Genomic DNA, 26321 nt, shown 5'->3' with positions numbered 1-26321 from the left:
ATTACTAATAATATAATATAATGTAATATATTGTATATACTTATAAAATGTTAATATTATAATGTAATGCAATATAATGCTACTAATAATACGATATTATAACTATATATTTGTATTACATGTAATATTACTAATAATATTACAATATAATGGTACAGTACAATATAGTAATATTAAATCCTGATACTGTACTATGCTAATAATATAATATATTGTATGAATATATATCTAGTAAGCCGCTCTGAGTCCCCTTCGGGATGAGAAGGGTGGCATATAAATGTCCTAAATAAATAAATTCGTTGCTACTTCACAATTGTAATGTTGCTACTGTTATGAATCGTAATGTAAATATCTGATATGCAGGATGTATTTTCATTCACTGGACCAAATTTGGCACAAATATCTGATTCGCCCAAATTTGAATACTGGTGGGGTTGGGGGAAGATTGATTTTGTCATTTGGAAGTTGTAGTTGCTGGGATTTATAGTTAACCTACAACCACAGAGCATTCTGAACTCCACCAATGATGGAACTGAACCAATCTTGTCACACAGAACTCCCATGACCAACAAAAAATACTAGAAGGGTTTGGTGGGCATTGACCTTGAGTTTTGGAGTTGTAGTTCACTTACATCCAGAGAGCACTGTGGATTCAAATAATGATGGATCTGGACCAAACTTGGCACGAACCCTCAATATGCCCAAATGTGGACACCGGTGGAGTTTGAGAAAAATTGACCTTGACGTTTGGGAGTTATCATTTCTGGGATTTATAGTTCACCTACAATCAAGGAGCATTCTGAACCCCACCAATGATAGCACTGGGCCAAACTTCCCACACAGAACCCCCATGAACAACAGAAAATATTGTGTTTTCTGATGGTCTTTGGCACCCCCTCGTACCCACTCCCCGCGTGTTCCCAATCTCCAGGTTGAGAAACACTGATCTAGACTGTAGATTGCAGTTTGTCAGCCATTTAACTGCCATGGTTGAAATCTACGGAGTCCTGGGAGTTGTAGTTTTACAAGGGCTTCAGCCTCCTCTACTAAAGGGTCCTCCCTCAAGATTCTATAGCAGTTGGCCCTAGGCAGTTAAAGTGGTGTCAACCTGCATTCATCCTGCAGTATAGATGTACCTGAAGAGCTCTGCAAGAACTAACTGGAATGACTCAAGTGATTAATGTTATGAGAAATCCCTGCTTTGCCTGAAACACTCCCGGATTGAACCAATGGGGTCTCTGCCTCTGTTCTCTCCATCCTTTAAACAATGTGCTTCGTGCCACAATTCACAGCAGCACTATTGCTACCATTTTTTATTAACGCACAATGTTGTTTTATGGCCTCTGGCTGAAAGATCTGGGAAGAGATGCCTGGAGATAACTTCTGAGGCTGGACTACAAATGCCGAGAAAGGGTTGGATTGCATTCTGTCTACATTTCATGGTGGTGTGTGGGTTTTTATTTATTTATTTGTAGGGGAAGAAAGTTCACTTGGGCTGGGGTTGTGCAACATGTTGAGCATCAGAGAACATAATAAGCCCACTTGCTTGGCCTCTCACCCATGTTAGATAGCGATTTAACTAGAAAACGCTTAATGTTGCAGTAGTATAAAAGAGAAATTTGAGCTAAGTTATGGAGTTTTATTGCTCTAATGATGTATAGTTAGTTGCATTGAATGCTGGCATTCCCCTTGAAAAATGAATGTACCTATGAGGCTTCCTCCCTATCCAATAAAGGATTCCCCCAGGCAGTAAGAAGCCAGACCTTGAAACTGCTAGGACATTAAATGCTAATCAAGGTGGCCAGTTGCAGCATTCATACTTGCCTCAAGCACACAAGAATATAAATATACTTATGAGGCTTCCTCCCTATCCAACAAAGGATTCCCCCAAGAGGTAAGAAGCCAGATCTTGAAACTGCTAGGCCATTAAATGCTAACCAGGATGGCCAGTGGCAGCATTCACACTTGCCTAAAGCAGACAAGAATATAAATGTACTTATGAGGTTTCCTCCCTATCCAACAAAGGATTCCCCCAGGCAGTAAGAAGCCAGACCTTGAAACTGCTAGGCCATTAAATGCTAATCAGGGTGGCCAGTGGCAGCATTCACACTTGCCTAAAGCAGACAAGAATATAAATGTACTTATGAGACTTCCTCCCTATCCAACAAAGGATTCCCCCAGGCAGTAAGAAGCCAGACCTTGAAACTGCTAGGCCATTAAATGCTAATCAAGGTGGCCAGTTGCAGCATTCACACTTGCCTGAAGCAGACAAGAATATAAATGTACTTATGAGGCTTCCTCCCTATCTAACAAAGGATTCCCCCAGGCAGTAAGAAGCCAGACCTTGAAACTGCTAGGCCATTAAATGCTAATCAAGGTGGCCAGTTGCAGCATTCACACTTGCCTAAAGCAGACAAGAATATAAATGCCCTTATGAGGCTTTCTCCCTATCCAACAAAGGATTCCCCCAGGCAGTAAGAAGCCAGACATTGAAACTGCTAGGCCATTAAATGCTAATCAAAGTGGCCAGCTGCAGCATTCATACTTGCCTCAAGCAGACAAGAATATAAATGTACTTATGAGGCTTCCTCCCTATCCAAAAAAGGACTCCCCAAGGCAGTAAGAAGCCAGACCTTGAAACTGCTAGGCCATTAAATGCTAATCAGGATGGTCAGTTGCAGCAGTCACACTTGCCTAAAGCAGACAAGAGTTCTTTCTCCTACCCTGGACATTATAGAGTAGGAGAAAGAAAGAGTTCTTTCTCCTACCCTGGACAGTATATAAACCCCACTTGCTTAGTTTTCAACAGACTTCTGTGGATGCCTGCCATAGATGTGGGCAAAACGTCAGGAGAGAATGCTTCTGGAACATGGCCATACAGCCTGGAAAACTCACATCAACCTAGTGATTCCTGCCATGAAAGCCTTCGACAATACATCCCTACCTATCTGTTTACCAGTACAAATAATAGGGAAATTAAGTTTACATAACAAGGGTGGCTTTTCCCCATTTGCCTGTATGTAGCTTAAATAATCATGGGTGAGACTGACTGTAATAATGGTATCTCTTGGAAGATGTGCAGTAGAGTAGAATGGCTTGCAAGTTTCACTGTTGCTTCTGGGGGATTTGGCAGAGAGAGGAGGAGGAGGAGGAGGAAGAAATGAAGATCCGATGTGACTTGATCAAACACCGTCCCCTGTGCTTAACGTTTAATTCATACTGCCCCAAAGGAAGGATATGGGAGAGTTTCTGGAACAGCCAAAGAACTCTGCAATCCCTTTTAGCGTACTATAATTTATTGCAAATAGGCAGGTGGCAAAGATTGGATCCTTCTGGAATACTTCAAATGCAAAGAGAAACAATGCAACACCACTTCTCACTCATTTCATTCACATGCACCTTTACATGTTCATTCATATGTCTGAGTTCATTCAATTTCCTCCCCCCCCCCCAGGTCTCTCCACACTTCCCCCCCTTCCCAGCTACTTTTTTTCCTGAGCTTTGTTCCAATGTCAGTTTAAGAAACATGATGAATGTACCTTTTCATTGCTATCTCATCCAGAGTTTTATCGTTTTATGTCGTGCATTTGGCCCTCCCACTGTCTTATTTTCTATTATGTTATTTTGTAGTGTTTATTTTACTTGATTGGTTTATTTATTTTATTGTGATGTTATTTTGTTGTTTACATTTTATGTTGCTGTAATTTATCCCGGGGCTTGGCCTCATGTAAGCTGCTCCGAGTCCCCTTTGGGGAGATGGTGGTGGGGTATAAATAAAGATATTATTATATTATTATTAATAATATTATAAAGCAATGTAGTACTGAGGGTCCAGCGTTTGTGGACACATAGCTTGCTAAATTATCTTGGGGTAAAAATAATGAAACATAGGGACCACCAAACGCAGCATTGCCCAAACACGAATCAAGGAACATGAAAGGCACTGCAGACTACTCCAACCAGAGAAGTCAGCCATAGCAGAGCACCTGATGAACCAGCCTGGACACAGCATATTATTTGAGAACACAGAAATGCTGGACCACTCTCACAACCACCATGTCAGACTACACAGAGAAGCCACTGAAATCCACAAGCATGTGGACAATTTCAACAGAAAGGAAGAAACCATGAAAATGAACAAAATCTGGCTACCAATATTAAAAAAAAACCTCAAAAATTACAATAGCAAAACAACAGAGAGTAAACAATCAGGCACATCAAATCACCTCTCAAAGAAAGATTCTCCCAGGCACTTCCAAGTCATTAAATGCTAATCAAGGTGGTCAGTTGAAACATTCACACTTAGCTCCAGCAGACAGAAGTCCTTTGTCCCACCATGGTCTTTCCACAGGTATATAAACCCATTTTCCTACTTCAAACAGACCTCACTACCTCTGAGGATGCTTGCCATAGATGCAGGCGAAACGTCAGGAGAAAATGCCTCTAGAACATGGCCAGATAGCCCAGAAAACCTACAACAACCCAATAATGAAACACTTTTTGAAAAGAGATAATTATATCATCTGCCCCCCTTTCCCTTTGCTTTGCCTGTTGCTTCTGAGCTTGACTGCAATGTGAACATTTTAGAATCCTAGAATTGGAAGAGACCTCATGGGCCATCCAGTCCAACCTCCTGCCAAGAAGGAGGAAAACTGCATTCAAAGCATTCCCAACAGATAGCCATTCAGCCTCTGTTTAAAAGCCTCCAAAGAAGGAGCCTCAATCACACTCTGGAGCTGAGAGTTCCCCTGCGGAACGGCTCTCACAATCAGGAAGGTCTTCCTAATGTTCAGATGGAATCTCCTTTATTGTAGTTTGAAGCCATTGCTCCGCATCCTAGTCTCCAGGGCAGCAGAAAACAAGCTTGCTCCCTCCTCCCTATGGCTACCTGTCATGTATTTATACATGGCTATCACTTCTCCTCTCAGCTTTCTCTTCTGCAGGCTAAACATGCCCAGCTCTTTAAGCCACTCCTCCTAGGGCTTGTTCTCCACACCCTTGATCATTTTAGTTGCCCTCCTCTGGACACATTCCAGCTTGTCAACATTTCCCTTCAAATACGGTTCCCAGAATTGGACACAGTATTCCAGGTGTGGTCTCACCAAGGCAGAATAGAGGCATAGGATGACTTCCTTGGATCTAAGCACTAGACTCCTATTGATGCAGCCAAAATCCCATTGGCTTTTTTTGCCGCCACATCACATTGTTGGCTCATGTTTAACTTGTTGTCCATGAGGACTCCAAGATCTTTTTCACATGTATTGCCCAGCAATCCAGTAAACGATTCAGAGCTTTGCCTGTAATTATAATCATATCTATTTATTTTACTTACAATATTTATATCCCACCATTCTAACCCCAAAGGGGACTCAGAGTGGCCTTACAAAAGGCAACAATTCAATGCCATTAAACATTAAACAGACATATAGTAAAAATAAATACATACAAATACATACATTAAAACATAAGGTTAGAAGCATTAAAACATTAAAACCAATTATTAGCAAGAACTGCATAATCCAATATCTTAGTCAAAGAGCCGTTCCAGTCATGACTGCATGTATTCCATCTTCCCTTTTTGCACTGCATTGCTATCCAAACACTTGGTGCCACAGCCATATCTTCCATTTTTTTAAGGTTATGAGGGAGGGAGATGAATTAATTTCTCTGGGTAGGGAGCCACAAGCGAGGGGCCCCCACTAAGAAGGCCCTGTCCCTCATCCCCACCAATCGCACCTGCGAAGGAGGTGGAATCAAGAGCAGGGCCTCCCCAGAAGATCTTAACTTCCAAGATGGTTCATAGAGGGAGAACAACATGAAAATGATAGCCATTTATAAGTATGTGAGAGGAAGTCATAGGGAGGAGGGAGCAAGCTTGTTTTCTGCTGCCCTGGAGACTAGGATGCAATGGAACAATGGCTTCAAACTACAAGAAAGGAGATTCCATCTGAACATTAGGAAGAACTTCCAGACTGTGAGAGCTGTTCAGCAGTGGAACCCTCTGCCCCAGAGTGTGGTGGAGGCTCCTTCTTTGGAGGCTTTTAAACAGAGGCTGGATGGCCATCTGTCAGGGGTGCTTTGAATGCAATTTTCCTGCTTCTTGGCAGGGGGTTGGACTGGATGGCCCATGAGGTCTTTTCCAACTCTATGGAGTCTATGATTCTATGATGGTACTGTTCTATTACCTGGGCAGAGGCCAAAAGGGAATGCTAGACAGAGGATAGTCCATTTTACAGAGGGGAAGTTGAAGGAGGAAAACTATTTCCTCCATTTTTGCTAGTTATTTCCCCCCCCCCCATAATGATGACAACGTGGAATTTTATTTAATAGTAAAATGAAAGGGAGCATAATTAAGACACTTGTATGAAAACAGCATGTAAGAGGAAAAAGTACAGTAGAGTCTCACTTATCCAACCTTCGCTCATCCAATGGTCTGTATTATATCCAATACAGTCTGCCTCCTGCCTGGATCCACAGCTGTTTCAATACATTGCAATGTTTTGGTGCTGAATTCATAAATACAGTAATTACTGTATAATGTTACCATGTATTGAACTGCTTTTTCTGTCAATTTGTTGTAAAACATGATTGTTTTGGTGCTTAATTTGTAAAATTATAATGTAAAAAAAATTGTTCTGTTGCTTCTGACTCTTTGTGACCTCATGGATCAGCCCATGCCAGTTGCTCCCTGTCGGTTGTGTCCACTCCCAGTTCTTTCAAAGTCAAGACAGTCATTTCAATGATACCATCCATCCATCCATCCTTCCCTTGATTGGCCCCTCTTCCTTTTTCCTTCCATTTTCCCAGTATCATTGTCTTCTTCAATGAATCATCTAAATGAATCATAATGTAATTTGACTACTAGGCTTTCCCTTAATCCCTCCTTATCCAACATTTTCGTCTACCCAAAGTTCTGCCAGCCCATTTATGTTCGATAAGCGAGACTCTACTGTTTTTTTCATGATTCACTGGGCCATGGGAAAAAAACAGAAATTTGTCACATATCAGATTCATTAAATTCCAAATTGACCTCACTCCCTCTGAGGATGTTTGCCATAGATGCAGGCGAAACGTCAGGAGAAAAATTGCCTCCAGAACATGGCCATATAGCCCGGAAAAACCTACAACAACCCAGTGATCCCGGCCATGAAAGCCTTCGACAATACAAATTCCAAATTGTTCCTGGGCACATGGAATTTTGCACTCTGGGCAGAAATGAGGTCCCACCAACCAACCTGCTCCTCCTCCTATTAGATCTACAAAACAGAGCAGGTAATAGAGGACAATGGTGATTGTTTTCTTCTGCTGGCTGAGGCAACTGTTCCAAAGATGCAAATCTATACGATGGAAGTTGAATAAGTACCACAATCATTCACTGAACTTGAATGATGTGTGCAAGCTTGTCTAGTTGGGTTTGTGTCAGGACTGGGCTATGGCTAACACTAGAGAGAGATAATTATAATACATCTGCATATTCCATGATGAATTCATTCCAGAAGGATTGTTTGTGTGATATGATTTCTCATATATAGTCAGCCATTCACACTCACTGGGATCGGGACTCCCATGAAAATGAAGAAAAAAAAACACAAATAAAGAAATCGATATTTTTGTTTATCTCAGAGAATGTCTCCCTAGAAATGTCAAAATCATCCAGCAGTCAGCTTCCATTAGAAGGTGATAATATAATCTCATTGGATGGCCTAGAGATTCCTAGATAAGTATTCCCTCTTGAAATCTCTTGGGTCCTCAAGCAAGACTGGAGGACCTAGAGCAGTGTTTCTCAACCTGGGAGTCGGGACCCCCAGGGGGGGTCGCAAGGGGGTGTCAGAGGGGTCACCAAAGACCATCAGAAAACAGTATTTTCTGTTGGTCATGGGAGTTCTGTGTGAGAAGTTTGGGCTAATTCTATCATTGGTGGGGTCCAGAATGCACTTTGATTGCAGGTGAAATATAAATCCCAACAACTACAACTCCCAAATGTCAAGGTCTATTTTCTCCAAACTCCACCACTGTTTACATTTGGGCATATTGAATATTCATGCCAAGTTAGGTCCAGATCCATCATTGTTTGAGTTTCTGGAGGTAGGTGAACTACAACTCCCAAACTCAAGGTCAGTGCCTACCAAATCCTTCCAGTATTTTCCGTTGGTCATGGGAACTCTGTGTGCCAAGTTTGGTTCAGTTTCATCATTGGTGGAGTTCAGAATGCTATTTGATTGTAGGTTAACTATAAATCCCTGCAACTACAACTCCCAAATGACAAAATCAACCCCTCCAACCCCGTCAGTAGTCAAATTTGGGTGTATTGGGTATTTGTGCCAAGTTTAGTCCAGTGAATGAAAATACATCCTGCAGATCAGATATTTACATTATGATTCGTAACAGTAGCAAAATTACAATTATGAAGTAGCAACGAAAATAATTTGATGGTTGGGGGCACCACAACATGAGGAACTGTATTAAGGGGTCACGGCATGAGGAAGGTTGAGAACCACTGACCTAGAGATTCCTTCAGTCAGTGAAAACTCCCTTCCAAAATATTGTCTATACTGTGAACAAGTTATATTCATTGCTCTATATTTGTCCCAATTTTGTCACCTGCAACCAAAAAATAGATCCTCAGAAAGTATTTTGAAACTTGCATACAAAGATATGTTGAATTTGCAAAGCACCAAACAAAGACTGAAACAGCATTTGGAAAATCAACCGATGTGTTAGAAAACATGAGGTGGAAGATGAATTAGAGGCTTTGAAAAACACCTTGATTGTTTGATTGGCCAGGTACTTAGACATTTCGTACGAATGCTGAAGTATTTATTCTGCCCTGTGTTGATTTGATAATTACATATCTTATGCATGCAATGTTGTATGTAAAAACATGGAATTGTTTTCCAGGTTTTTCAAATGAGTTGTTTGATTTGGGCATAAATATGGAAAATACGATCCGTACTACCCACACCAGTAGCTTTTTGCAAGGAGGAGGTTGCTCTCCTTTTCCCCCTTGCTCCCACGCTTCTACTGTTGCTGTTTGGTTTTATTTACTGACAGTCTGACAGTATTTCAGTTCTGAATGTGTGAAATTAACATTAATAAGAATGTCCAACGAGAGCAGCAGGTTGCATGAGCCATTGGTTTGAAATGTGCGGGGACTTATCGGCAGACAGCCTTCCAGATGGTTTTAAGGAGAGGTTTAACAAAGAAATAAAGAAGCGAGACTCTCTTTCTATCTTTAATAACTGCGTGGGAAGAAAATTCGCCGGTCTTAGCATTCTGCTCTTAGGTAAACGTTCTGATTCTCTGTTCCCGTTTGTCACAACACAGTTTTTCATCTGTTTCCTTGTGTAGGCCACCGTCCCAAATGGGAAATGGTTCAGTAAAACACAAGTACCTGAAGAGGCAAGAAGGCCATGCAGGGAACTGCCCATATGGCTGCCCAGGTGGCAGCAGCAAGTTTGTCAAAGACCAAGGTGTGAATATCAGCACAATCACAAATGCTGCAGATATTCTGAGAAGCAAGGTTTGGGAACTAGAGCGGGAGCTGAAGAGGCAAGAGGAAGAGTTGCACGAGAGGAACTACCACATTCTCGAGCTCCAGGAGCAGTTGGCAAAGCAGACCAGGACCATTGCAGACCTCACCGAAGAGCTCAAGTGTAAATGCATCCAGCTGAATAAGTTGCAGGATGTGGTGGACACCCAGGGAACAAACCCCTTCATGTTCTCCCCTCTTAAAGAAGTACCCAAGGTCAGCCCAGTGCCATGCAGCAACAGGAGGAAAGGTGCCAAGGAAGGTGTGTCGGCAGAGCCAACAAGCCGGACATATGACCTGACGGAGCAGCCTCGGTTTTCCTTCGAAAAGGCAAGAGTCAGAAAGGCCTCCAGGTGAGACAATCTCATGTGTTAGTCTGCCAGAGAATAGGGCATGTTGCATAGTGATTGGGCAGTAAAATGTGATTAGCATATAGAGAAGTCCATAACTTGATATAGTTGTGTGAATGGCCATAATGTGAGTATGACCCTCTGGTTATGTAGGAGATATGTTTGAAGACTTTGCATGGAATAGCAAATACTATTGAACAAACAACTCAGAGATGGGTAAATGAAACCAGAGGGACTGGTCCTGCAGATACAGGGGCCATAGCGTATAGAACAGTGGTTCTCAACTTGTGGGTCCCCAGGTGTTTTGGCCTACAATTCCCAGAAATCCCAGCCAGTTTACCAGCTGTTAAGATTTCTGGGAGTTGAAGGCCAAAACATCTGAGGACCCACAGGTTGAGAACCACTGGTATAGAACCAAGTCATTATACTGTACTTCCACTTTATGTTGGTAGTCATGTGGAATGCACATCTTGTGGCATAAGCAACAAGGGTGTTTAACACAAAGTATGGCTTCTTGTGCTATACATATTATCCAGTTGATGGATCGGCAGAAAGCTTTCTCCATTTTAAAAGCATTGTATTTATAAGATAGGGACTACATGTTGAGATGATAATTTGTGATTGTTTATGTGTTTGATGCCACACTGATGAACCAATAATTTATGAGACTGTACAAGTTGGTCAAAATCCCCACTGGACCTTTGTTGCTCATATTTACAGTTTCCCAGAGTGACATTGTTGCCACTTCTTTCTGGCATACAGTTGCCCTCTAGTTAAAAGCTACACCTCGACTGTAAGGAAATATGTATTGTCGAAATATTGTATCTACGCAGGTCACATGAGTTGGCCCAGGAGTAAATGGACTCAATGATGGCCAAATGATGCATAGGGTCCATTCAGAGTAATGCAGGAAAAGGCTATTTAACATCATTTTCTCCTGCATTAAAAAAGTTGTGGGGCACAGCTAGTTCATGTTTTGGACCAGTGTAAACTGTTATGCTGCTTCCTATTTAGTAAGGAAATACTTTTTACCTATCTTGCTGTCACTGCAAAGTTATCATTCTGCAGGTTGCCAGAGGCATGAAACAGGGTTCTGTAAGGATTTTTTTATATAACTTGGAAATGCTCCTTTTCGGGATTATAGTGCCTAGAACAGGGTCAAAGTTTGCCTATGCCTGGCTTAGAATCTTCTAGTTAGCATAGCTATAGCCAACATTAAGATTCTGGGAACTATATTTAGAAAAGTAACATCTTCTAAACTCCAGGAATGTATCAACTGTTGTTGATGTTTGAGGATAAAATCCAAGGTTTAAAACCTACACCATGCTTTAAATATAGTGATAAAAATGAAGTTGTGACTGCTGCTTTTCTTTATGCCTCGTGGCCATTTCAGCATTTCCAGCCAGAGGTGCTGCAACAATGTGCTTAAACCTATGCCTTAAGCTTTGTGCTTTAATTCTCTTTTTAGTTCTTGTTTTCATTGGTAAAGAAATGTATGTATTTGTGATGGATAACAAAACTGCAACTGTGAAACATATTTATTTCACAGCATTTATTTACAGTGAGGGTTCAAGGATACTTCATTGATACCAAAATCTGTAGGTGCTAATGTCCCATTAAAGTATAACCCCTGTATCCATGGGGATATGTTCCCAGATGTCATTTGGACATACAAAATATTGGACAAAAACAAACCCTATTAGAAGGAAGGATTTCTGGCCCAAGAATATCATAGATTTGTGTTGGAAGACCTGGAAAATGTAGAGGTAGATAAACGAAACTGTCCTGCAGATACAGGGATTTCATTATATATACAGATTGGTAAGATCAAGCTTCCTTTTTTGGATGTTTTGTGAGGGATAAATATTTTCAAATTGTGAACAATAAAATTGCAGAATCCATGGATATGGAGGGCAGACTGTATTACTGAAGAGACAAAAATATCATGTAAGGTTTGCAAATATTCACAGCAAGGGAGAACTGCTCTCAAACAGCAAAGTAATGAACTTCTGTAAACTGTAGAGTTTATTATTTATGACTCTGGTACATTCAGTATGCTACAGATGACTAATATATGTCTGAGTAGACAGGCTAGAGAAAATTTATGGAAACTAGAATCTTGTTTTCAAAGTTGCATTATCATAGACCTTGGGCTCCCTTGGGAAAGAAACTTGCATCTCTAGGGTAAAGCAAGAAGGGGTTGACAATAGCAGGATTTTGGACCTTCTTGCTGTGGGTTCCATTAAGATCTGCCAAGTATAAAGATGGGGAAAAATGAACTTATGCTATTAAATACTGAACTGCCACCAGCCATGTGATAGAGCCAGAGTCATGCAGTTATCTTTCCAGCCTCCTAACCTTATACCATCTGGCATTTCTCCGGTAATTAAGATTGTAGATGCTACAAACTCAGCATTTGAGGGATTTGAGATGCCCTAGTTCTGATATAAAAGAAAAATAGTTTACCTGTAACATTGGGTTGAAGTGCATGTACTAAATGCCTGACAAAAAAGAAACAACAACTTTAAACCATAGGCAGGTCAGCACAGTGAATAAAGTGCTTTGCATTGCAGTAATTTTCAGAGAATACTCATGTTAGTATTTTGCAGTATAAAAAGGAGGAAGGGAGGGGGATGATGCAGTAAATATCTGAAGCTGTTTCTAAATAGGAAGCAGCATAACAGTTTACACTGGCCCAAAACATGAACTAGCTGTGCCCCACAACTTTTTTAATGCAGGAGAAAATGATGTTAAATAGCCTTTTCCTGCATTACTCTGAATGGACCCTATGCATCATTTGGCCACCATTGAGTCCATTTACTCCTGGGCCAACTCATGTGACCTGCGTAGATGGGCCTTGAGGAGCAAAAAACAAACTTGCTCCATCTTCAATACGACATCATTTATACGACTATTATGTCATCTCTTAACCTTCTGCAGGATAAGCATACTAAGCTCCTTCAGCCATTCCTCTTAGGCACTGGTTCTCAATCTGTGGGTCCCTAAGTGTTTTGGCCTACAACTCCCAAAAATCTCAACCAGTTGTTAGGATTTCTGGGAGTTGAGGGCCAAAACATCTGAAGACCCACAGGTTGAGAACCACTGCTCTTAGGGCTTAGCTTCCAGACCATTTGGATTGTCCTTCTCTGGACACAGTGTAGCCTCCTTCATGAAAGATAAGCCTACCACAGGTTATTACTGAGGATACTATTGAAATGTGAGAGATAGTATGACATATTTATATTAGCTATTCGGAAACATGAAAGGAAGGGCAATATTATTATACTCATGTCCACCAGTGAACTTCTCATAGTTGGTCTATGAGCCAATAGAAATGTTCTGACCTAGGATGGTTCTTCAATGATCAAAAGGCAGAAAATGCATCATGCTAGCATTCAAAGTTAGCTCTCGAAGTAAATATGATTTTTAAAAAAGCATTCAAAGGAATGAAAGTCCTAGAGTCGGAGCATCTATATTTCTGCTTTGACATGTTATTGAGGAAAGGTCTCGAGATGAAAAAGTTAGGCCATGCAGCCATGGATTGACAGAGAACAAAGATAGTTTGGCAGAGACAATCGTTCTTAGAACTGTCTTTGATGCTATCTACCATAAAGACTGGGACACTGGCTACCACTGATCTCAAAGGAGGCAATTTGTAACTTCAAAGGAAGTAGGAAAACTCTATTACTTCCATTTTGCCACCTTTGTTCCCAGTCAACTCATGGCCTGAAGGCAGGAGTGACAAACTATTTTTTACCAAGGGCCCCATTAGCCTTATGATTGCCTTTAAGGTGCCATTTGTAATTGTAAAACACTATAAATGTAACCATTCCTTAACATATTGTTCAATAACCCAAAACATATCACACACCATACTTATCCATTGATCATGTTCTCAAAATAACAACAAACACAAAACAAAATGCAAGTAGAACCATTCAAAATGATACAAGCTCTGAAATGTGTCGAGATGTCGCAGGCTGGATTTGGCCCATGGGCCTTGAGTTTGACATATGTGCCTTGGGGGTGGGGGGTGGCCAAACATTTTTCATCTATAGAAACACTTCATCAATAACAAAACAGAAACATTGTGACTACAAGATGATCACTTTTCTTCCCCTGCATACTTTTCTCCCCTCTTTGACTGATGGAGAAGGCTAAGAAATTCAAAAGATAGCATGTATTTTGTACCCTTTGGTTTGATTTTTATGGTCAGCAAAGGTACCCCTGCAGTTTTTCAAATGTTCAATGTTTTCCATCCACTTCACCCTGGGGAATGGCTATGCAGAGAACAAGCAAACAGGAACAGAAGTTTATGCTAGGGATGTAAATCCTTGCTTATCTTATTCTCTTCTATGAGATAAGAAAAAGATCTTCTGCTGGCCTGGAGAGAGTTTTCAGTTTTGCAGCAATTGACTTTTTGAATACATAATGGAATAGCCAGCTAAACTGTTATAGCTGTCACCTTGTTGCATGACCTCTAAAATTTAACATATATACTCAGTGTATAAATTAACCTCATATATAAGTTGAGGGCATATGTGGGGTAGGGCAGAAAAAAGCAATGCTGACTTGGGGGCCAACTGCTCCTATGTGCTGCTGCCATTTCCTACCAAGGCATTAAAAATGCTGGAAGTGGTGCCATGTTGGAAAGACTTTGGTGCTTCTTTTATGTTCTCCTGGGATGGACTAAGCTTTCATCTTTTGCCATTCTGTTCGGACAAGGAAATGGTTCCTTTTTTCATAAGAGTTTAGGTATAGTATTCTTAAGGGTTGATTTTTTAATCAAAATTATTAAACTTATATATGAGTATATAGGGTAGATCAGTAGTTCCCTACCTTTTTTTGATCAGGGACCATTTGACCAGGGACTACTCTCCAACATTAGTACCAAAAAGGATATGAATCAGTTTTTGGTCAACTTCAGATTTGGTTTGGTTATCTGGGGTGCTGGTTCAGAAAATTGCATTGGATAGACCACATCAGCTCTAGTTTCTGATATAGAACATATGCCATCCAGTAGTCGCCATCTGCTCACCCACAGAAAAAAAACATATTTAATAAACCTTCGCACTATAAGAGGGTTTCCTAAGACCAGTTGCTCTCATTGCAATGGTGTAGTAATGGTGAGGACAGAGACCATATTTTAGTTCTTGCGGACCACTGGTGGTCCATGGACCACAGGTTGGGAACCACTGGGGTACATGCATCAGATAAGGGCTGTTTGCATCTTTTTGATGAATTAGCTAATCCTTTTGTGCTTTTTATGACATTGTCTCTAACCTTTCACAACAAGCAATACATTTGGCAGGCAGTACAGTACAATCCCTATATCTCAGCTGACTGTATTTTGATTATACTTGGATGCATACTGATTGATATTGGAGGACCTAGAGAGGCCCACAAACACTTCTGGGGAAGGGAAGAGATAATAGATTTTTGGAGCATGTGTAAGTGAAACTGTAGCTATCGAATTCATGGATAATATAGTCATGTATGTTCAGGAAACCGAACATACATTTTTCTCCATGTGACAAAAAATAATCAGAAACATGACTCCACCATATTTAGTTTCAGACTTGTTCATCACTAGCAGCAGTTATAGTAAATGAATGATGGTAGGGGGCATTTTATCTTTCCATCTTTATGGTGATTGCCTTCAGGGCCATAGCCAGAAACAAATTTCGGGGAGGGTTGAAACTTTTTTTAGCAAATCATGAAGAGCAGTTTGGTAACACAACATTTTTAATACAGTCCAAAGACCCTTATTGCTCCATAAAAGGTATAAGATACAAGGTATGCAAGGTTAGTAAGGCCAAAAATAGCCAAAACTGATTAAAACACATGATGTGGGTGGAATTAACAGCAGATAAAACAGATAAAACAAGGATTAAAACTTATAACCAGCATTTAAGATAGCAATGACCGAGGTAAAAGACTACAAAGGGTAACAGGCATGTTTAATCGTGCCATAACATAAAATACTTTAAATTATATGGATTCAAGTATATTTCATATAGACTTCATTAAATCAAATTTCTATTTTAGTTAAAGTTTCAAGTCTTAAAATAAATGAAAATGATTGCTAATCGATAATTTATAGTTACAAAAGAATACCACAACATTTGTTAGAAACACTTGAAAACTGTGTCAATACACTTTGACAAAAATCAGACTCTATTGATAAACTTCGATGGACACTCAAGAGTCCAGTCAGTCTTTCTTGCCTCATTGTGCTTCTTGTGTATGTTTTCAAATGTTTAAGGGTTGAAAACGACCTTTCATTTGTAGCTGTTGACACTGGCAATGTTGCAGAAATCTGAAGAAGTTTCTTCACATTCAGAAAAAAATGTCCATCACAGACAAGATAAGATATGCTTCCAGTGCATTTGATGGTTTTTCCGCAGGTGCATTCTCATAGACTTAGCATGGGGATTTGGTTAACCAGTTAAAATTCATGAGTAAACCAGTTTTTTTAAAAAACCTGAAATTTTTTTTGGGGGGGGGGTGTGTTGAACCCCTACCCCCCCTTCCCCCGGCTACAGGCCTGATTGCCTTATATGCCAGTCATAATGGATCTTAGTGGGGGAAATGACATGCCTACATCCTTCCTTGTAGATGTGGAGAAGGGATACGTTGGTTTAGAGAGAAAGCTGAAATCTACCAGATGAGAGATGCAACCATCACTAATTACCTCCCCGATTCCCCAAGGCATTTCACTATTTTTTCCGCTGAAATTGGTATTGATTGACCTCTGTGCTGAGCAAGTTGTGTCCTCTCACAGATGCTCACTATCCCTTCCCTCAGTGTGTCCCAGTATCATCTTTCCTCATAAGCTCCATTCTAAATGTTATGTGAAAGTCCTCCTTCAATCTCAGGGCCTGACCCTGCTTCTCAGGGTGAGGAGGAGAAATCTCAGGGTGAGAGCACACTCTTGAAAGGTGTATGTATATGTATTTTTCTCCCTCTTTAAATATGCTTTTTTTTAAAAAAAAATTAGAATTGTGTACTCTTTGTAACTACTGTTGATGCTTAATGTTGATGCTTAATGACTTCAAAAGGCCACCCCTTATAAAATAATTCTCATAATATAATTAGAGCCCACTTCCCGTGACAACACAAAAGGTCACTCTTCGTTCTCTGTTTTTTGCCCCCAAAGTATCAGGGCTTGGGATAATTCTGATCAGATAACCCCATTTGGAAAGTATAGCACTCTCTTGTCAAAGAAGGGAAAATTCCCAGAAAACAATACATTAATGCCTTTAATTTGGGTTCTCTCTCCCCAATTTATTTCATTTTGCACCACTGTTTCCATTTCTCTTCCTGCTCTTGGTGTTTGGTCCTTGTAATTTGGTTTTCCAGTTTGATATCGTATAAGGGAGGTGAATTCCTATTTTGTAAGATTATGTACTCAGTAATGATTACCCTGAGAAAATTTTATGGAGCCTCACAACAAAATTTGCAATGTTTGTTTCACCAATCAGGTTTTTAGGGAGAAAATAACTGTACCGGATGGACCTTGAATGATGCTAATGTCTCTTTATGTTCTCAGTAATAAATAAATTCACTGGTGCAAGTGAAAATTACAAATTGAATAGTGGGCTTCAGGGGAGTCGATAGAAAAGTAATAATTTGGTGAAATGGAGTAAACATTCAGTTCATTAGACTATGTTTTAGTGGATGGGAGCAAAGAATGATTGTGCTTAGAGGAAACTTTGGAGCAAAAAACAATTCCAAGTCATGTGTAGGGAGTCATTGCAGACACATACTATCCAACTGTCCCAAATTGTCAAAATGAGTCTTGATTAATCCTCTGGGATCTTACTTTTCAGCTGCCATTTTAAAAGCTCCAGCTTCTCTCTTCTTTCCCATCTTCCATTTATCCTCATTTTCCATCACTTTCTGCAGACTGAGGTCCCTTCCACACAGCTGAATATAATCCCACATTATTGACTTTGAACTGAAATATATGACAGCGTGGACTCAGATAACCCAGTTCATAGCAGATATTGTGGGATTTTTCTGCCTTGATATTCTGGGTTATATGGCAGTGTGGAAGGGCCCTGAGTTAAAGTGGCCAATGCAATGGAATCCTGGGAGTTGTAGTAGATTACTGCAATGCACTCTACATTGGGCTGCCTCTGAAGACTGCTCAAAAGCTTCAGCTAGTCCAACACTCGACAGCCAGGTTGCTCATGGGAGCAGGGTACAGGGTACTCCCCTGTTACGCCAGCTCCACTGGCTGCCTATTAGCTTTCGGGCACAATTCAAAGTGCTGATCTTAACCTATAAATCCCTAAATGGTTCCAGCCCAATTTACCTAGCAGTAGTTATATTAAATGAACATCATCATGTTTTAAACGTCATCGTGTTATTGTTAATGTTTATTGCTTATTTTCTGCTTATGAGTTTATTTATTGTTTTGTATTATTGTTGCTATTGTTTTTATTGTTGTATTGTTGGCTCGGCCTCATGTAAGCCGCACTGAGTCCCTTGGGGAGATGGTAGCGGGGTACAAATAAAGTATTATTATTATTATTATCTATTTGAACATATCTCCCTCCACAAACCACCAAGGACCATAAGATCATCCGGTGAGGCCCTGATCACTGTCCCACTGCCCTTGCAGTTGCGTTTTGGGGATGAGAGACAGGGCCTTCTCTGTGGTGGCCCCTAGGCTGTGCTACTCCCTCCCAAATGAAATTAGATCTGCTCCATGATGATTTGAACCGGTAAACTGTTTTAGTGTATATTTATAACTTTTTAATGTATGCTAATTGTATTTTTATGTTATGTGTCACATTGCTAGGGCTCTACCTTGTTTAGGTAGAGATGAATCAAAACTCCCAGTTTTAACAAACAGTTTAATTAAAACAGCACTTCCTTGCTGGCTGTTTTTATAGTCCAAAATATAATTCTGTAGCAAGCAGCCACAGAATAAACAAAAACTGATAGCAAAAATAACTTCCTAGTCAAAAGCCAGCCCAAAGGTTCAAGGTTCCAAGATTACAGGAGACAGGTCAGGATGCCGAAAATCCAACAGACCTGGGGGGAAAAACCAGCAGCAACCACCACCAAAATGCAACAGATACTTTTCTCCCAAAGATTAGTCCCAAGGTGAGCTCCTTAAATTCAGTAACACCTAGCTGCAACCTATCCCCTGCATGCCTTCACCCTTAATTGCTTTTACCTGTAAACTGTTACTTACAAACTACTCAGCCCCTTAGAACCAAGACTTACACTAACCCTTCCATCACCAATTGCCAGATCTACCACCACCAACCACCATCAACTATGGAACATATGACATTATGTTATGATATTGTGTCGACATCGAATAGTTGCCTGTTGGAAGCTGTCCTGAATCCCTCATCAGAGGTTGAGAGGGGCAGGGTATAAATGTTCTAAATAAATAAGTAAAATGCTAATGGCCCTGTTAAACCACTACTCCCATGATCCCATAGCACTGAGCCATGTCAGTTTAACTGGTGTCAAACTTCATTAATTCTACAGTTTAGGTGCACCATTAGACATGCTTTTTAAAGACTCCGTGTTATACAATTGTTTCAGTGTAGTGGTCATGAATTTCTTTATATGGATGCACCCCTAGTCTCTTGCCTCAGAAGTTTCCTGTTTTAGTTTCTCAGCAGCTTTACCTTCTTCTCTGCCTTCCCTGTGGCTGATATCCCACATCAAGTGTTATGTGATGATTGTGCACTAATGAATTGCAACATTGCATAACTGAATGTGTAAACAAACATGTAATGCACACAATGTGCAATCCGATGCTGCATGCACAGTCTGCTTCTGCAACCTTCAACTGAATATGGACTTTTACATCAGCCCAAAATATCCAGCTGCTTTTGTAGGGGAACTTACACACATGTAAGTCACTTGCAGGAAGCCAGTCTATATTTTGATTTATTTTCGTGTTTTAAATATACAGTTGGCCCTTCACATTTCCAGAGTTAATTTTTGCAGAAATGATAATTTGTGGATTTGATTAATATGTTTTTCCAACCTCTGTTCGACGTTGACTGTCAAGTTACACTGGAAAACATAGAGATTTCTAGAATGATGAAAAAAAAAACAATTTTACAATTTGTGTTCTTTCCACTTTTGTACCCCTAGCCCTCACAAAAATGGAGAAAAATAAGGATGCAGAATGGAGTTGTATAAACTATAAACTGTTGAAAACAAAATATTTTCATGTGGGGTCATTTTTAGATAGATGACACCATTCATTAGTGAGTTGGTCTCAAATGGTCACCGAGAGAGTAATATTTTGTGGAAATGTTTTAATATTGGGCTTAATTAGTTATGTCTTAGGTAAAAACACCCACCCAGGATAACAGTATGGGACAGTCAGTGCTGATGAAATTTGTTTTCAAGTGAACATTGTGACCTATATTGGCAGCGTAAAGCTAAGGAGCACACAATGATTTAAGTTATCCATTTCTACCTGCAAACCCTGTGATTATTATGCATCCGATCTTATTTTTCACAATCTTTTCTCACTGCCATCTTTCATTTTCAGTTTTGCTGTACAGGTAATAAAGGAAATAAATCAAGCTGCTAAGCGGGAAATGATCATTCACTCTTATGGTGTCCTCTAGAGATCTCATTGTGAAGCCTGGTTCTCTGGGATAGTTTTACTCTGCTTTATGAATCCAAGAGTGAAAAGACCTTGGAGATTTACAGAGCGCTGAGCTGAGATTTGTTTCATTAGACAGAGCAGCTTGCAAGTAATAATGATACATGGAAATCCAGAGGAAAAGGGTGCCCTTCAGGTTAGATTGGGATTCAGAACTGCCTATTTGCAAATGAATATATATATGAAATTATTAAATGTGATGTTTTGTAAGCATGGGTCATGACAGCTGCTACAAGAAGTAGACATTTGTGGCAGGGGGTTTGAAGGCCTTTGTTTGGAGGAAAGTCTTAGTTGCTATGTTATATCTTTCTTTTAAAAACATATTTATTTTATTTTTATCCTGCCTTGCACCTGATATAAGGACTTAATCCTAGAATTTTTTAAAAAAGTTATTTTTTTCCTAAGGGAACATCCCTCTATGGAGCTCAACACATTAGACAATGAATTTTGGGTAAGGGATACTCAACCTGTGTCACTTCCTTAAGATAGTTGGAAGTCCCTGAACAAACTCAGAAGTGGAGTGGTCAGATCAAAAGACAACCTGTCGAAATTGCACTACCTAAAAGAATCCTCCACCTTGTGTGACTGTGGAGAAGAACAAACAACTCTGCATCTGTATGCTTGTCCACATTATCCTGCCTCATGTACAGAGGAAGAGTTGTTGGAGGCTACAAACAATGTGGTTGCTGTTGCCCATTTTTGGTCAAAAGATATTTAGCCACATGCTCCTTCTATTTTTATCAGTTTTATACTAATTTATGCAATCCTTTTGATACTATGTACCAGATCAAAGCTTACGTTCTTCCAGGGAGGCCCTGCTCTTGATCCCACCTTTGTCGCAAATGTGCTTGGCGGGTACGAGAGACAGGGCCTTCTTGGCGATGGCCACCCACCTGTGGAACTCACTCCCCAGTGAAATTAGGTCAACTGCTTCCCTCCTTTCCTTCAGGAAAAAGCTGAAAATGTGGCTTTGGGACCAGGCATTCGGATACCAGGCTGACAATAAAAATGATGACAATGCTATGGAAAATGGATTATGGACAGGCTTCAGACTATGTTGTTGATCGTACAACTCAGATTTAGATATGGCCAACCAATTCAATTTGCACTATTTTAAATGGTTTTAATTTAAATTAATATTTGACCTATTTTGTAACTGTTGTTTTATCTGTTTGTATATGGGGGGCATCGAATTGTTGCCGGCTGTAAGCCGCCCTGAGTCCCCCTTTGGGGTTAGAGAAGGCCGGGATACAAATATTTGAAATAAATAAATAATATGAAATAAATAAATCAATAAATACATTCCTTGAGATGGAGATCGGTCTTAGGGGAGGAATAGAGAAGGGAGAGATGCTTTTGGAAACATGCTAATTTGATGAAAACATTGCTTACACCTCTAGAATAAATCCACTAAAAATCCAGTTGCTACCCTCTCCAGAATTCTGATTTTAAGTGGATTTATTCTCTAGTGTGATGAAGTAGCATGTGTTCCTTTGTGATGGAACCATATATCTTGGACAACATTCCATGATTCATAAATATTGCAGTGCCTCTGATTCTACCTTGGGTACTTTCAGATACACGCAATTGCCCTATTTTGAGTATGAAATGTTATAGCAGTCCAGATGTTGCCATCTTCCTCTAATAACTCTTCCATGTAGCCTTTTGAGTGGCAGAAATGCATTGTCCTCTATCTTGCTGCATCATTACTCCAAGTTCTTTTCCAAGAATCTCATGATAGGTACAATCACTTGTTTTCTTAAAAATTATATTACAGCTTTCCTTAATTTAATCTCCTACTTAAAAACAGAATGTAGTCTTTCAGCTTCCTTTAAAATTATAGTCACAGTACGTAGTTTCCTTTTATTTCCTACATTTGATTTTATTCCTCTCTTAATATTTCTAAGATTTCTCAAGCAGTTAATGTTCCTGACCCAGTCCTTCTGGCCGTATTACGAAGTATGCTGCCGTTCTGGCATAAACTTTGCTTCATAGATTTGGCCTCTTGTCTTAATTTAGAATGGCAATATAGATTTCAGAAATTAGGTTCCAGGCATATGGGAAGCTGTATTTGGAACGGTAATTATTTTAATAATAGCTGTCATGAATAGCTGCAGTGTTTCCTGTATGCTGTTATTCTCTGGAGTCTGGATGAATCTGTCTGCTGCTGTTAGACCCAAACTATACATAGTAGGTGTACCTGCTTTTTTTGCCACCCCTGGGGAGTAATTGTAGCTTTTGGGTAAGGATGAATTAGATGCTATTGGCAGATCCCTTTGCAATATATCACTAGGGATTTCCTAACTACAGTGTGACTCCTTCTCAATGGATTTGACATTCATGGTTTCATTTCTGCAAGCTCCCAAAATCCTCACCAGTAGAGATTTTGGCCTTCCTAGGTTCTCTAGTACAATTCTAAGGTATGCTTCTGGTCCAAGTATAGTTTCTTTACTTTTTATCAGGTCATCTAGTCTTTGTTCTTTTGCTTTTACTTTTTGTGTGACTTCACTTCAACTCAGGCCCCTTCTAAACTGCCATATACTCCAGATTATCAAAGCAGATAATTGTCAAAGGCTTTCATGGCTGGAATCGCTGGGTTGTTGTAGGTTTTTCGGGCTGTATGGCCATGTTCTAGAAGCATTCTCTCTTGACGTTTCACCTGCATCTGTGGCAGGCATCCTTAGAAGTTGTGAGGTCACAACTTCGGAGGATGTCTGCCATAGATGCACGCAAAATGTCAGGAGAGAATGCTTCTAGAACATGGCCATACAGCCCGAAAAACCTACCACAACCCAAAGCAGATAATTCACATTATCCATTTTGGACTGGATTATATTAGATTTCACTGCCGTATAATCCAGTTCAAAGCAGATAACCTGGATTTTATATGGCAGTGTAGAAGGGTCCTTAGACTTACAGAGATCAAGCTACAGGTTTTTCTTGGTATGATTTGATATGGGTTCTGCAGTTATTGGGGTCTACTGTATTTACTTTTCAATATTTTGCAGTGCCAAACATGATGCTATCTTTGCCTACTTTTACATTATTTTGCAGCCCCATATTTCTCATGAACCAATCTTGGTTATCTTTCCAACAAAAGTTAAGCCCAGGTTCAGCTTTTAGTCATTGTTATCCACCTATTTTCTATTTTTCTACACATCATGTAATATGGTAAAATCTCTGTGATAATATATAATAGGAACCACAGGTAAAATGCATATGAGTTGCAATTTGAAAACAAAATAGTTTAAAAAGGAAATAAAATGTTTGTATTATTATATAATTGTTTTTGCAAGCAAAGAGAAGCATATGTATGCCCCTACTGGGAAGACTTTGCTTTGTGTGATGATATCTATCTATCTATCTATCTATCTATCTATCTATCTATCATGTCAGGAGCAACCTGAGAAACTGCAAGTTGCTTCTGAGGTAAGAGAATTGCCAATCTGCAAGGATGTTGTCCAGGGGACATCCAGATGTTTTACCATCCTTGTGGGAGTCTTCTCTCATGTCCCCACATGGAAAGCTAGAGCTGATGGGGAGAGCTCAACCCACTCTCCCCAGATTCAAACTGGTGACCTGTAGGTCAGCAAGTCCTACTGGCCTAAGGGTTTAATCCATTGTGCCACCGGGGGTTCCTGTGATGTTATATGGAAGCATTACATTGGTTGTGGAATGGGCAACAAATTTTCTAAGATCTCTAATTAGTTGTCTACAAGACAAGAGAACATAACTTCTTTTGGGTGAAGACACGGTGCTTTGAAGGAATTCAGAGTTGCTGTAGTTCCTACCAAAACATTTTAATGCCAGCTTTATCTGGGGGAGCTGCTGCCATTTAAATTAGACCAACCTGGACTAGGGTAACATATTAGTAGGTAAAGGTTTTCCCCTGACATTAAGTCCAGTCGTGTCCGAATCTGGGGGTTGGTGCTCATCTCCATTTCTAAGCCGAAGAGCCAGCATTGTCCATGGGCACCTCCAAGGTCATGTGGCTGGCATAACTGCACAGAGCGCCGTTACCTTCCCGCCGGAGTGGTACCTATTTCTTTGAACTGATAGGCTGGCAGAAGCTGGGGCTAACAGTGGGAGCTCACTCTGCTCCCTGGATTCAAACCTGCGACCTTTCAATTAGCAAGTTCAGCAGCTCAGCGGTTTAACCCACTGCGCCACCAGGGGCTTCAGATTAACAAATAGTTTAACCTAATACAAAACACCTTCTTATATGCTGGAACATTTCTTTTCCAACAGAAAGAATGTATTGCCTTCCTAGAGACTAGTCTGCGAATACCACAATGAAGGAATTTGCAGTGCACAATGCTGTTCATCTTTCTCCTACAAATGAATCTGACTTTGCCCTTCTCTCCTCTGTCTCCTCTCGGTTGTTGAATACAAGTGAGAAAAAGCTCATTACAGAGGCTCTGAGCAGAAACCAATTTCTGAAGAGACTGGATCCACAGCAGATCAGAGATATGGTAGAATGTATGTATGGAAGAACATACCAGCAAGGCAGCTATATAATCAAACAAGGGGAACCTGGCAACCATATATTTGTACTAGCAGGTCAGTAACCATTTGCAATGTTCAATTAAATCACCAAGGATAGGAACAGGACAGATAAGGTGTATTTTTCCATTTGTCATTGCATGAAGAACTATAATCTAACCAGTTTATCTATTCCACCCAGAATCTTGTTTACTAAAGCAGTCAGCCAGAAATGTTCCTTGTTAGTCTACAAGCAGGGATGCAAAAGCCCTTTCCTTATATATTCCTCCCTGCCCATTTTTTCCACTGTCCTACCAACTGCATGCTGCCCCTATTAAGCAACCAGGGCAAATGTATTCAATTTTGTAGATGCATTTATTGTTGTTTATAACTGTATCAGAAGCTATGGAAGTTGCAGGAATATAAGTATATATTCTATCTATCTATCTATCTATCTATCTATCTATCATCTATCTATCTATCTATCTATCTATCTATCTATCTATCCATCTATCTATCATCTATTTATCATCTATCTATCATCTATCTATCTATCTATCTATCTATCTATCTATCTATCTATCATCTATCTATCTATCTCTATAACAACTAATGTGGTATAGTGGTTTAAATGTTGAAATATGACTGTGGACACCAGGGTTTCAATCCTCACTTGGCCATGGAAACCTGCTGGATGACCTTCTGCAAGGGATACATTCTCGGCCTCAAAGGAAGGCAATGACAAACCCCTCTGAAAGCACCTTGGCAAGAAAACTCCTTGATAGGTCCAACACAGATCACCTTGTATCATAAATGACAAGAGAGAAAAAAAGGTGAAAATGGTAAAGGGCTAGTAAACAGAAAATTACTGAGCAAGAAAATTACAAGGAATAGAACCATAGAATAATAGGGTCTATTGTCTCAGAGACCATCTAGCCCAGTGATTCCCAATCTTTTTTTGACCAGAGACTACTCTCACCAGGGACCACTCTCCAACATTAGTATCAAAAGAGTTACAAATCAGTTTTTGGTCAACTTTAGATTCAATTGGGTTATTTGGGATTCAGAAAATTGCATTGGATAGACCGTATCAGCTCTAGTTTCTGATACAGAACATATACCATCCAGTAGGCATCTGCTCACCCACAGAAAACAATATTTAATAAGCCTCAGCACTATAAGAGGGTTTCGCAAGACCAGTCACTCTTGTTGCAATGGTGTAGTAACAGTGAGGCCATGGACCATGGCTTAGTTCTTGCAGACCACTGATGGTCCATGGACCACAGTTTGGGAACCATTGATCTAA

At 40.1% G+C, this 26321-nt stretch overlaps 1 protein-coding gene across 1 annotated transcript in view; it reads left to right on the top strand.

The window, feature by feature from the left end:
* The window catches only part of PRKG2 (protein kinase cGMP-dependent 2), an 83734-nt gene that overhangs the window by 1940 nt on the left and 55473 nt on the right, over positions 1 to 26321 (top strand). Inside the window, exons 2-3 of the mRNA XM_060779342.2 lie at positions 9349 to 9882; positions 24927 to 25093. Coding sequence (XP_060635325.2) covers positions 9362 to 9882; positions 24927 to 25093 — 688 coding nt within the window. The 5' untranslated portion in view covers positions 9349 to 9361. The remainder of the gene's footprint in view (positions 1 to 9348; positions 9883 to 24926; positions 25094 to 26321) is intronic.

The sequence above is a fragment of the Anolis sagrei genome, chromosome 5 (genome assembly GCF_037176765.1).
Source record: "Anolis sagrei isolate rAnoSag1 chromosome 5, rAnoSag1.mat, whole genome shotgun sequence".
In the NCBI taxonomy this organism is placed as follows: domain Eukaryota; kingdom Metazoa; phylum Chordata; class Lepidosauria; order Squamata; family Dactyloidae; genus Anolis; species Anolis sagrei.
Note: the sequence above shows the minus strand (reverse complement) of the source record. Positions and strands in the feature narration are given on the sequence as shown.